This window comes from Hydra viridissima, unplaced genomic scaffold (assembly GCF_058129835.1).
Source record: "Hydra viridissima isolate aposymbiotic clone 2 unplaced genomic scaffold, HvirCarnegie_v1 scaffold_6, whole genome shotgun sequence".
In the NCBI taxonomy this organism is placed as follows: domain Eukaryota; kingdom Metazoa; phylum Cnidaria; class Hydrozoa; order Anthoathecata; family Hydridae; genus Hydra; species Hydra viridissima.
Window position 1 is genome coordinate 1,372,398 of NW_028324305.1, and position 13,640 is coordinate 1,386,037.

General features: G+C 28.8%; 3 protein-coding genes across 8 annotated transcripts in view; 1 reads left to right on the top strand and 2 right to left on the bottom strand.

Annotated features, from left to right (window-relative positions):
• Positions 1-833: 833 nt before the first annotated feature.
• Positions 834-3,525, bottom strand: LOC149886548 (uncharacterized). 2 transcript variants are annotated; one of them, XM_090089795.1, is made up of 2 exons: positions 2,313-3,525; positions 1,806-2,083 (listed from the first exon to the last, which is right to left on the bottom strand). In XM_090089795.1, the coding sequence occupies exons 1-2, from the start codon at positions 3,438-3,440 to the stop codon at positions 2,009-2,011; spliced, it is 1,203 nt and encodes a 400-aa protein (XP_089945921.1). In that variant the 5' UTR covers positions 3,441-3,525; the 3' UTR covers positions 1,806-2,008. The 2 variants fall into 2 exon arrangements, with proteins under 2 accessions (XP_089945920.1, XP_089945921.1); XM_090089794.1 differs by having other exon boundaries at positions 834-3,525.
• Positions 3,526-4,132: 607 nt separating this feature from the next.
• LOC145190174 (GDP-fucose protein O-fucosyltransferase 2-like) lies at positions 4,133-7,989 on the top strand. Its single transcript, XM_080066962.2, has 5 exons — positions 4,133-5,040; positions 5,142-5,208; positions 5,773-6,079; positions 6,166-6,292; positions 7,448-7,989. Exons 1-5 carry the CDS (start codon positions 4,391-4,393, stop codon positions 7,608-7,610), a joined length of 1,314 nt encoding a protein of 437 aa, XP_079923088.2. The 5' UTR covers positions 4,133-4,390; the 3' UTR covers positions 7,611-7,989.
• Positions 7,990-8,842: 853 nt separating this feature from the next.
• The window catches only part of LOC145190661 (nitric oxide synthase, inducible-like), a 40,996-nt gene continuing 36,198 nt past the window's right edge, over positions 8,843-13,640 (bottom strand). For 3 of the 5 annotated variants that reach the window (XM_090089781.1, XM_090089780.1, XM_090089782.1), the window contains 5 exons: positions 13,501-13,585; positions 11,013-11,091; positions 10,039-10,309; positions 9,766-9,957; positions 8,843-9,661 (listed from right to left, as the gene is read on the bottom strand). In XM_090089781.1, the coding sequence (XP_089945907.1) occupies positions 9,611-9,661; positions 9,766-9,957; positions 10,039-10,309; positions 11,013-11,091; positions 13,501-13,585 (678 nt within the window). In that variant the 3' untranslated portion in view covers positions 8,843-9,610. The other 2 variants (XM_090089783.1, XR_016453156.1) reach the window with 2 other exon arrangements.

The following is a 13,640-nucleotide window of genomic DNA, read 5'->3' on the forward strand; positions in this document are numbered from 1 at the left end:
TAGTAATTAAAATTAAAAGTAATTAAATTACTGTTAGTGTTAGTAATTAAATTACTAACAACTACCGAAAATATGTTGTTGCTATGCTATGCAAAGTAAGGTATCCTTACTAACCAAAAAAAATAATCTCATAAGAATTGTGAATCTCATTTTAATACATACCCCCAATATTGTGTACTTAGCGCATGTAAAATACTGTTAAAACAACGTTAATGTAAAAATGAGTTGTTGCCATGCAAAATTTAGTACCATAGCAACCAAGTTAAAACATGTAAAATCTGAACGGGGATTTAAGGGGACGAGCAATCAATTAAAACTCAATTGAAGCATCATATAGATCAAATAAATATAAGATAATACATGGCAAATTGTGGTAATTATTAATTATAGTGCGGCAAAAAACAAATTTCTTAAGGAATTTTTTTTTTTAATCTGTGATTTTCAAAGTATAACTGAGATAACATGCTATGACAAATTTATTTCACACATTTGGTTTTTCTTATCTCTAAATACTCTAGAATAACATGTACCATGGCCTACTGTAATTATACGGCCTGATTTGTTGCATTTTCCGGAAAAAATTAAGAGGCCAGTTTTTTTACGGCTAATGTTTATTTTATTAAAATGGTCGAGGAAAACTTAAGATTATCATCATGTAATTACATTATGCTATACAATATTTTTCGCTAACTGATTCCCTGTTTCAGTATATTCCGATAACATATGAAATACTGAAATAGGCTTTCAAATAGCTATGTATCAAAATGCTACTAAATTAAACTTACATTTTGCAAAGACTACTTACAACTCTTATGAGGAAATAAAAACAAAGGTTTGTAATTTTATATGTATTAAGGATTTGAGAAAAAATCTTATTAGCACTAGCTATCAGTTCTTTGTCTTTTTTTAAACTCTTTTACTTGATCTTTTCTTACAGAATCTGTAGTTTCTTTTTGTAAATTATTATAAAAAATATTAATGACAATTCGAGATCCATATTTAATTCCCCATTCTGGGTGTTTCTCGCATGTAAAATCAACACTGCTATAATAAATCTTAAAAATTTGTTCTGCAAAACTTTTAATTGATAAAGAATAACCGCAATGTTTGATTAGAATAGGAGAAATAATATCTAGAATACTAAAAAGATGACAAATAAAATCAGACAAGGATTGACTTGGACATATAAGTCCACCTCTGGATAATATTTTCAGATATTCATTATTAAGAACATCTTGGTCTGTAGAAACCATTTTTTGACCACAAGATAGACATTTAAATCTTTTTTTCAATTTTTTAGCAATGTAGCCTGCTATAGTAACAGCAACTTCCATGCTATCTTCAGAAAGCTGACACTCTAATATCTCTGAAGACAACAATGCAATATCTTGCATAATGTTTTCTAAAGTAGAGTATTCAAATGTTTGATAAATATTTTCATCCCAGAAATTAATATCTTCCTTTAGAAGACTTCTTACTGCCAAAATTTTTTCACTGTTGCAAACTTCTAAAAGACTTACAAGAAATCGACCACCGCTCATTTGTCTATACTTACTAAAGCGTAGCTCCAAAGGATCACTTTGTAACCTGGAAGTAAGAACAAATGTGTAGCTTTCTTCAAGCAAATCATCAATAAGAGATGCAGTTGCACGTAATGTTGTGATAAGAGCATGAGAAGTTTGTTTGGTTAAAGTAAAATATTCACATGTTGACCAAATTTCAATCCAATTTGCAATTTCTCTATAAAATGTGGGTTTTTTATCTCCTTTTACAGCAGCATTGCCGAGCTAATTGGATGTATTAAACATCTGCTTTGAATTAAGTGTGATAAATAACTTATGAAACAATGACAAAAATTGTGCTGCATCATTTCTTTCAGGAAAATAACTTAGTATCGCAGCTGTAGTTGTTTCATCAAGAATCGCTAATGCAAGGTTAACATCTTGTTTATTGTTTCCAGGATGAGTGACCTGATAATTGATTTTCCTCGCTTTTTTCAAGTTTCCATTTAATAATTGGTCTTTTTCATAAACTTTATGAAATAAATCCCAAGTAATAAAACCAGCTGGAACTTCAACTTTGTCTCTGAAGAAATCAAACGAAAAAGAAGGAAAAACAAATTTTTTTCCATTCAACAAGTTATTCCTAACATTTTTTATTAAATGGATTATATCATATAATAGATATGTTTTTAAAACTCCATTATAAGCTGGATGATAAATAAATAGTTTTCCATCTCCAGTATAAGATTTATGTAACTCTGAAAATGCATTAACGTTGGTAGAATGATTATCTGTAACAATAGCTCTTACTTTAAAACCTGATTGGTGCAATGAGGTAATGCACTCATCAATTTCTTTTTTCAACCATGGTCCTGTTGTGCAAACTTCAGGTGATGATCTCACAACATAAGGAATAGCTTTTTGAAGCCCTACAATCATAAAAACAATAACACCTTTATAAAGATTACTTTCTGAATCTTCACCAATATATTTCCCACTTTGATATTGGGCTGCTTTCTGCAGATACATTTCATCCACAAGAAGCACACAATCACTTGATACACAATCTTTTTGTAACAAAACTGTTATAGCTTTATACGCATTTATATCACCACTTTGGATTTTTCTAAGTAAACTAAAAGATGGTAAAGGTAGTTGTTCTAACAATAACTTATAAGACTGTGCTGAAGTGTGACGTAAAATTAGTGCATAGCGTATAATGGATGCAGAATATGGAGGTCTGCCTTGAGGAGAATAGTATCTAATTTCATTTAACTCTGTCAAAATTGAATTCATATCATTGGCTTTATTTCTAATATAGACAGGAAAATTTTCTAACATACTACAGTTTGTTAATTTGCAATTATGACCACTACGAAACCATTCAGGTAAAGAAATATGATAGCCTTTATATGACAATGAAACATAAAGATCTTTATTTACAGTTATTGACTCAAAAACAATTGGTATGCCTGATTTTTCATTAAAACATAGTTTATAATAAACAACACTATCATGCATTTTTTTAAATGTAAAGCCTGGTGGAGAATGTTGTTCTGTCAAAGAATCAAGATTAATTATTTTATCAACACTTTGAAAATCTTCAAACTCATCTTTTCCTAAATATCTCAAAGTTGGTTTTTTTCGGGGCAACTTTGGAACCGTTAGAGTTGATGATCCACTTATTTCATCAGTTTGAATAGTTGGAACTGGAAGAAGATTCCATTTTAAGGTGCATCTTTTTCCATAATTAATAAATTTGTCATCAAAATGATTAACACAAATAGCTGAATATTTTGATGGAACCCAATCTTTTCTATTAACAAAGTATATCCATCGTTTTCGCAAATCAGATTCTTCAGGAAAATGAAATGTTGACTTTTTTGGACCATTAGAGTAACCAGTTTTACAGTTTGTAACAACACATTTATTAACCATTTTATTACTAAAACGAATCAAAAAAGTGTAACAGTTATTTTTAAATATAAAGTTCACTTACATTTATTATTGGAATTATCTCCACTTAAACAACATCGCATAAAAAAGGAGTTCGACTATATACAGTAATAATAATAGACTGTCTGTGTGTCTATTTCATTATTCCACTCTCTAATGGAATATAATGAAACAGGCAATCAGTCAGAATACATTCACATATTAATCAGTTCAGAATACATTACATTTTAAATGACTATAAAAGCATAAACCGATGCATGCAAACAAATATTTATATAGTAATTGTTAAAATATTATAATTCAATATTTTATTCAACACCTTTGTATAATATTCACTGGTAAATATATTGTTATTGTTGTTGTTGTTAATAAAACCTTTCATACATAGTTTAAAATTTAAAATAAGCCGTAAAAAAACTGGCCTCTTAATTTTTTCCGGAAAATGCAACAAATCAGGCCGTGTAATTACAGTAGGCCATGCATGTACTAATTTTTTGTTTCAAAAACGTAGATGTAATTGAAATATAACACAACGTTGATGTCACCGTTAATTACTTATTTAAATTTTTTTTTTTTTTTTTTTTAATTTCAATATTCAAATGCTTAGAGTCCTGGTAACTAAGGGATTTAATATAAATAAGTTATCAATAAATTTCTCCTAATATATATAGATACTAAAATTAAATAAGTTTTCAAGATTAGACAACTAAAATTTTTCCCATTTTGTCCACCTACTGGCCCACTGTGCATCGGCTGTAATTTCGTAAAATCCGTTTAGATTTGCTCCTTAACAACGGAAATTAAATTTTTTGAATACCAGGTATAAGCAAATGACGTCACTGAAATAAAGAACAGTTAATCCACTTCAACTTGCCACCACGGATGAGAAGAAACGTCAGTGAGGCAAATATAATCTTCTTATTCTGTTAAAAATGGCGTTAATAAAAAACGTTTTTATATACATCTTTTTAGCGAGTTTTAAAGAATTAGTTTATTCATCTCAAGAGTTTTCATATTTGGAAGATAAAGAAGTTTCAACGTATTTACCATCAAATTATAACATTACTAAAAAAACTAGGTTTTTGATATATGATGTAAATCCAGGAGAAGGATTTAATCTACGACGTGATGTTTATGTTCGAGTTGCAAATCTAGTCAAAGGTTTAAATGACAAAGGACAAAACTGGGTTCTTGTTGTGCCACCTTGGATGCATCTTTACCATTGGAAGTCCAGATACATTTCACAACATGGAGTTCCATGGAGAACCTTTTTTGATCTTCCAAGTATGAATCTTTATTTGCCTGTAATAGAGTTTATAGATTTCATTAAAATTACTGGGTCTAAAAAGATTGATCAAATTTTAACTCTCCAAAGACATTCTGATAATTTTAAAAATGGGTTTAAGGATCTTGCTGAAATTGAAAATTGCAAAGAACGTGAGAAATACAGTAAAGATGGAAAGGGAAGATATCGTGGCTATTTTTGGGAGATGGATGGCGTCTTTGCTGAAAAACACAATTGTTTGAGTGTCCAAGGTCGAGCCACTGCTATTGAAAATATTCTTCAAACCATAAAAGCTAGGTAGTGTTAAAATTTATTCTGAATGATTCAGTAGCAAATGGTTCTTTAGCCACAGATTCTCACATAAATATAACTTTTTTATTTTGTTCCTTCAATTATAGGTCTTTTCTAATAGAGCATTTTGAAGCCTTGCTACATATTGATTATGGGTCTGTGGAGTTTTGGAAGGTAAGAATTGTTTTCAATAAATTGTAAAAAATTTATGTTTTTGTAATTTACTTGAGAAAAACAAAAACAATAACAGCAAAAAAAAAAAAAAAAAGCTTTATAAACGTTTTAAATATAAAATAGCATTAAAGTTACAAAATTTTTGCATTACAAAAAAAATCAAAAAGAAGAAACTAGCAGATCAATTAATACCAAAAGGATCCAACTGCATTATGTAAAATAAAAAAGCCTAGAAATCAATTTTTGGGTGATTTATTATTTTAAATGCATAATGAATGGCCTTCATTTTTATACCCCATTTCCATGAAATTGGTAATAAGTTGGTAATCTATGATTTTTAAAATAAGTAACCAGCAAATTTATAAGGCTATCAAAAATTTGCGCATACGATATTAGGCCAGCGAAAAGAAATAATAGTTTTGAAATGTTTTTGAAATTGTCAAACAATCTCGTCTAGAAGCTCAGGTGGCAACATATTAAAGGAAATAAAGTGATATAAATATATTTAAGATAAATTTTGATCATAGTCACATATATTTCATGTTTATTATACTGTTTTCTAAGCCACGAAGAAGTTTGGTGTTTGCTAAGCATTTGCGTGCCCTTGGAAATGAGTATCGTGCAAAATATTTAAACTCCAATGATGAAGCTGATAAAACACTTTATGCAGAAGATTGGCGTGATCAACATCCGCAAGAGGGGTCAGCACTTGGAGGTCCATATATTGCTGTTCACATGAGACGTGGTGATTTTGCTTATTCTAGAAAAGATACAATTGCAACTATAGAACAGTATGCAAAGAATGCAGAAAATATGCTTAAGAAATATAAACTCCAAAAAATCTATCTTGCAACAGATGGCACTGAGGAAGGTGAACTTTATTATCAATTTATTTAAATATTTCAAATTAAACAACAACAAAAAATTATGGTTGTAACTTTGGCTGCTTTTCTTAAGAGATTGAAGAATTCAAATCAATGGTGTTTGGCAAAGTTTTTATTTATCCAAGGCCTCGTGAATTTATAGAGAAATATAAAGATGGAGGTGTAGCTATTATTGATCAATGGATTGCAGCTCATGCTAGGTATATTTTCTATTAATAAATTGTATTAATAAGTGAATTTTTATTAAATTTTGGATTATGTTAAAACTGCACAATAACTTTGATACATATACATTTGAATTTTTACAAAAAAATGTATACATATACATTTTTTGCAAAAATTCAGAATAATTCCTTATTGAGAAAAACAGAGAAAAGAAACTGAAATAGGTGTTAAAGCATTTCTATTGTTTTCCTCCCAAGAAAAAATTGTCAAATCTGTAATTCTTATTAATGTGCTTTCTTCAGTTTATGAACTGCAGCAAGTGTTTGCTCTCAGAAATTTTAGAATTTCTCTATTGATTATTGCCTGGAAAAGTTTGCAGGATGCTGGTTTTACTTCTCATACACTATTTTCCCATCATCACTGAAATACTTGCAACAAGAAATCTGCTTGAACTTCAGTATGTTATAAGTTTTAATGTCAACAAAAGTACAGCCCCTAAATATAATAAAGATGAATTTTATCTGAGATTCTTAGGTTTTGCTTAAAGGAATCTTCTGAATAACCTTTTTGTTGGTGCAAAAGTATGTTCCAACAGATCCTGACTTTATCAAGTATCCCTTGAAGACAGAAAGGACAAAAAAAAAAACACTAAATTTTAACAGATTCACATCTTTTTTGATTCCTAACAAGTCTTTTTCACAACAGTAGTATTTTGGCTTCTAATAATGATACATGCTCGTTGCACAGCAGGCTCATAAAGGAAGAGAAGGTGTTAGGTAAGGTAATAACTGATCATCTAAAATTAACAAGTTATCTAAAAAATTCATTATATCTCCAAGTTTTGACTGTAAGTCTGTCAAAATTTGTAAGATATATATGGAAAATGATTTTCTGAATTTCAAGTTCTTTCGATGCGTGTAGAGCGTTTGTGTTGAATTTAGGTGTAGCAATCCTTTAAGTTATCTCTGTCAGCATAGATAGCTTAGAAAAAGAATGTTGAATTTTTTATGATTTTAGTGATGAACCTTTAAAATTTCTAATCTTAAATATTTAAATGAAAATGATAAGGCGTTAATAAATGCGTAAAACTTGTGTTTCCCTAAGTGAAAAATAAACAAATCGTCGTCCTGAAAACTCATAAGACGTTAAATTATTCTCTCGATAATTTTTTTTTTTGCTGCTAACTTTAGATATTTCATCGGTACCTGCTCATCGACGTTTTCTTTCCGTATTTATGAAGAGAGAGACATCTTAGGCTTTAGCGGTGAGACCACGCATAATTGTTTTTGCGCTGAAGGAGTCAGCGATGATCGTTGTGAAAAACCTGGCTCTTGGAGGGTTAAGTTTTCATAAATATACGGTTGACCGGTATAGCTTCTTGAGCTATGTTTTTACGATTAGATTTTTTAGAGTTTTTCAATGTATTTATTTGCTGCACTTATTTTAAATGACGTCAGCCTTTTTAATAAAATCACCAACGAGTTTTCATTATTTAACGTTTATTTATAAAATTTTCTTTTTCATGAAGTCAGCGTGAAGTTAAGACTATGAAGTTATTATGATTTCCTGAACTGAAAGCCTCGAATTTTTTGTTTCGACTGACTGGTCTTTTCACACTTTTAACAATAGTAATGTAGCATTTATTCTTGAAATTTTTAGGAAAAGTTCGTTTTTTTCAGAAATGAATTCGACTTTATAATATTTATGATTGAAGGAAGCAATATTTTTAAAACATCTTGTCTTTCGTTTACAAACCGTTAACAAAATATTTACGTAAACCTTTCTTTTAAATTTAACTCATGAGTTAATAAAGTTTATTTGAAAAATCCACTTTCAGTAATTAATACCTCCGTTCTCACCTAACTCTTAAAAAAACTTTTGTTTTAAAGTTTTTTTTAGAGTTAAGTTGAGAACGAAGTTTTTTTACGTTGAGAACAATTTATTTAAAAAGTTTTTAATGTAATTTGATTAAATTGGACCCGCTTTGAGTTCTGTGTGAAAAAACATGAAACGAGCTTAGATCACTGATTAAAACGCGTTTCGAACCCCAACTACGAGCAGCGTATAAGTGCGAATAGTTCCTTAAGAATTCAAATTTCACGGCTCCACAGCGTACGAAACGTTAATCAGAACCCTTAAGAAGCTTTTTTTTTTTCTTAAAAAAAAAAAAAAAAAAATCTCTATTTTAATAAATGGCTCATTTAGTAAACTATATTTTTGTGTAATATTTATAATAAAAGCAAAGAAATAAAAAATAACTATGAAAAATAGGAGTTTTACTTATATCACTAAAGTTAATTCGATTTTGATTATTAAAGCTAAAAGTATCGAATTAAGTCGAAAACTCAGTTATCCTATATATCGGTTGTTTGCGATTGTCTTTATGGGCTAAAAATCTTTAGGAGACATTTTTCCTGTTAAATTGTCGGACCTGTTGTACGAAATAGCAAAAACGGACTTTGGTCTGTGCCGAGAAAGCCACCGATATTTAATGCAATACAATGCCCCCGGCCTAAAGTTCAGGCTGTGTGGTCTATAGAAATAATTTCAATTTTAAGTTCATTTTTACATAAAAACAAAACCTCTGTAAATTTTGCATTTTTACTACATGCAAATATTCTTAATCTAAAATTACAAATATCACATGAAAGTTCTAAACTCTGTAAATACTTGTTCTTTCAAACAAAAAATTACACAGAGATAAAAAAAAAAAAATTCCTTCATGACTACTTTCAATATTACTCGCATGACAAAAGTTGGTCAGTGTAGCCTCGATGACCAAAGGTTGATGTACTCTCGGTGGTCCAAGCCTCTAAGGCCCGGACCTCCTTTTAACAAGTTCATAAGACAAATCAAAATATTTTATAATTTTCCTAGCAACTAAAAAAAAATGTTTAAAACACTTTAATTGAATTACAACGAAAAAATGCATATAGTTTCTAAATATTCAATTTATGACTAAAATGTTGACCAAAATAAAAAAATTTCTTCAAAATGCAAAAAAACTAGTTTAAGGCAGGGACGTTTAGACTTTTTTTTGTAATGAACCAAACGATATATTTAAGTTTACTCAACACAAACTTTTGATAAGTTCATAATATAACAAATAATTTTTTCAAATATAAAATGTACAATATGTAAAAATAAAAATTAAACTTAATACCTCGGACGCAGTTTGTTTTTAAAGAACCAAAAACTTATAAAATAATTTATTTTTTAAAATTTACTTATTATTTAATCAATATTGAATAAACAGGTAGCAGTTGAAAACATTATTTATCTCCATACTCCAGTTTTATGGCAGGCTATTTATGGTTTATCTCCATAATCCGTTTTTATAGCAATTTTACACTTCAACTATCAGCTTCACATAAAAAAATATCTTCATGAAACCGATTTTGTTTCTAAAATATAAAATAATAAACTTGAACATCCAGTTTTTAGACTTTTTTTAAAAAAAATAAAGCGACCTAAAAAGCTTGATGTTGCAAATTTAAATGAACGATACCTTTAGGTCATCGACTGGAGATATACATTCATCATGGGAGTAAACAAAGCAATCTTTTATTGCGTCAATCAAAATATTTTTCACGCTTAGAGCCATAGCGACATTACCACACACATAGAAATGACCACCGTCCTTTAAAATGCAGTTTTTTACCATTTCCATGTTCGCTTTTAGTAATTGTTGTACGTAAGTCTAAATAAGAACATGTTTCTTGTTGTTTCTTAATCATTATACCAAAAAATTTTCTTAGTTATTACACAAAAGCTAAAATACCTTTGGTTCTTCCGGGTCCCTCGAATATCCGAGGAACACTTCCGTTAACGATCCCTCTGATTTTGCCTTCTCCAGTTCATAACAAAAAATGTTATCAAGATATTTATTTCGACAACCAAAAAATAGAATCATTTTACCAAAAGTGTTTTTCTTCTGTAAAATATCAAACGTTTTCTGTTGCCAGAACGAACGAAATGGTGCAATTCCAGTTCCAGGTCCCACCATTATTATCGGAGCAGAAGGGTCAGAAGGCAAGTGAAAATGAGGAGCACTAATAAAAAAAAAATTAATCATTGGTTTGAGTTAAGATACATAACGCATTGTTTGCGACAAATGAAACAAATATACAAGCACATATAATAGCAGATTTAATTAAACTAAAATTCGAAGAATAAGAGTTAAAAAATAATTTTTAAAAAAGATTCAGTGAATTAACAAAATGGACTAAACAGTTAACTTAAAAATAATTCTAATAGCAGGGTAAATTCCTAAAATTTGAAAATTTAAAAAAAAAATAAAGCCTTAGCCTCAGGTCTTCTTTCGTTCTCTATCTTGCTGATCTAACCCTGCACTTATATGAAATCCGTGCTCTTCTAGCACGGATTTGTTTCTAACAAGATTAACAAAAACTTGAACTTGTCCAGATCCATGACAACTATTTTTACATGATTTGTAATCAGCTTTATTTATTTGTAGGTAGAGTTCTAAAGTTTGGTTAATTAAAATTAGTAAAATTTGGTAATTATTTCTGTTCAAATGTTTGGTTGTTTTTTTTTTTAAACTTTGGACGAATGTGAAATAAGAACTTTTAAAGGATTTTTTTATTTTTCAATGTTATTAAGATAAGGTAAGAAAAAAAAAACAAAAAAACTCTGAAAACTTCACAAATCGTTTTCAAGTTTCGTCCATCAAAAAGTATGTTACAAATTTGACATTTTTATTCGAATTTGTAGTTTAATTTGTTTTTGAAATACCTTTTGAGGAAACAATAAACTTCGTCTCCAGGTTTTCTTGAGTGCAGCCACGACGAACACACGCCGCTATGATAAATACCTAATGGAATTCATAAACAAAATTTATATTTGTGAAATAAATCTATATTTGCAAAAAAATCTTAAAACTTTGTACTTTTAAGTATTTCCAACAATGTTGACAGACACTTTATCAATTGTTTAAAAGAAGGGTGAAAAATGAATGCTAACCATTTTTATTTTTCCTCTTTGAAACAAATTTGTATTTATGTAATGAACATTTAGATATGACAAGAAATCAATGGAAAAAAAAAAAAAAAAAAAAAAAATGCTTCTTTGCTTCAGTGACCTGTTCAAGATAAAAACGCAAAAAAGCATTTTTGCGAAAACATTTTTTCAAAAATTTACAGAAACATTCAAATTTCAACTTCTTTTTCTCTTTAGGATTTTACAAAAGAGGAAAAAAGGAAGAAGAATTTTTTCGTTTTATTGCAAATTGTAATAAAATTGTAATAACGCTTGTGGAAATAAGTCTAATGCAAATATTTATAAAAATGCTTAAAATAAAATTGATGAAAATGAAAACAACTCCAACCATTTGATTACAAATTTACGATGAGATTGATGCTCCAACCATTCGATTACAAATTTACGACGAGATGATGCCAAAATCTAACAATTCCAAGAGGCATTGTTAGATTTTGGCATCTTGATTTTTTTAAAATAAAAATTTAATTTAAGGATCAAAATATTTAGTGACTTCTCACTATGACAACTTAAATAAGAATGACATTCATGCAATTTCCTTGATTGTAGAATTCCTTTTTAAAATTACGAATTTTTGATAAACAACATTAATTTATTATAAAAAATAAAGTTACTTTTCAATAGTTGTATTAATGAGTTTTTAATTGTTTATATTTTTGTTTACAACATGTTGTTGTGGTTTCAAAAGAATTGTTTAGCTTTCCCGTTAAAATGAGTTTTAAAAATGAAAAAAGAAAAAGTCGTCAGAGAAAAAATTATACATATATATTTAAGAAATCCTAGTAGAAACTACAATTCAATAGCAAAAGAGTTGCAAATGCATCTTTACACCCTTAGTCGTCTTATTCAACATTTCTCTCAAAGAAAATCGATCAAACAAAAATCTAGTGACAGAAGAATAGGGAAGTTTTTCCAGAAACTGGTCAGAAAACTTATTTATAGCTTCAAGATTAACCCAGGCCTCTCATTTAAAGAACGTGCAAAAATTTACTAAAATTTTGTTGTCGTTTTGTTGCAAAAGTTCGAAATAAATATGGTCTTCATTCTTTCAAATCACAAATCAAAAACCATTCTGAAACTCAAAAAAAAAAAAGTGCAAGAAGACACTGCAGAAAGTTGTATGACAATTTTATTTCTAAAACTTTCTGTTTTTATTGAAATGTTTATTGTTTGTACAATAAACTGCTTAGGAGTAAAAATGAAAAATTTGAAATTAATTAGAATATTTAAATAATCAAAGAGTCCTTTAAAAAAGGCTTTTACCTTTCCCCAAATCATATGATAATGGGTTCTGTGTTCTGGCCTGACTTGGCGCTTTAAGTCACTATGGCAAACTGACTATGGAATCGTGTGAACAAAATGGTGTGAACTTTGCACCTAAAACAGCTAATCCTCTTTTTTTTTTGGAGAGTTGAAAATTTGAGTGTCAATTGAGAGTGAAAATTGAGAGCGTCAAATATTTTTTTTTATTGAAAAGCACTGGACAATTATTAAACAAAAAAAGAAAACAAACAGAGAAACTTTTTGCAGTAACATCAAAAATTTGAATACTTCATGGAAAAAAGCATGAAAGTTGTGATTTTAATGTTGTGCGCAAATGTTGTTATGGAGACCACCGAAGCAAAAGTTCAAAACTTAGTTATCACACAGAAACAAATTAATTTTTTAAAAAAAATTTAGATTCATATATGGATGCATTAGAATTATTATCTAGTTTTAAATAAAACTTCATCAGTACTCTTTTTAGTGGATGTTTTTACATTCAAATTTGTTTTGTTTACATGCTTTATACACAAAAAACTTATTAATTTTAAATAAATGACAATCAATGAATAATAAATGAAATCGATGAAACATAATTAAAGATGACACGGTAAAAACTACAGATGTCCCGTTTCATAAATTTTCGCATTTGCATCCTTTTCATCGTATAATTGTGCTTACCTATTATTGGATATATTTTTAATTAACAATCAAAAAGTTTTGTGAAAAAAAGTCCAAACTTTTCGATAAACTTCGAGAAATTTTTTTTTCTCGTTTCTAAATTTCTGGAAATTAGTTGCAAATTTCTGGAAATTAGTTGCAAATTTCTGGAAATTAGTTGCAAATTTCTGGAAATTAGTTGCAAACCAGAATTTTCTTCGATTAAGTCGGGTCCTTACTTGTCACATGTGGAACGCACATAGTTATATTTATTACATAAACTATTAATCATAAAACTCACCGTCAGCAACAAAATTGATCAGGGCAACCGTAATATGAATTTCATTAGGATGTAAATCTGGTGAAGATGAAATTGAATAATATCGCTAAATACAAAAAATTCTCTCAAAAATAATGTTTGAAAAAAAAAAAGAAATAATA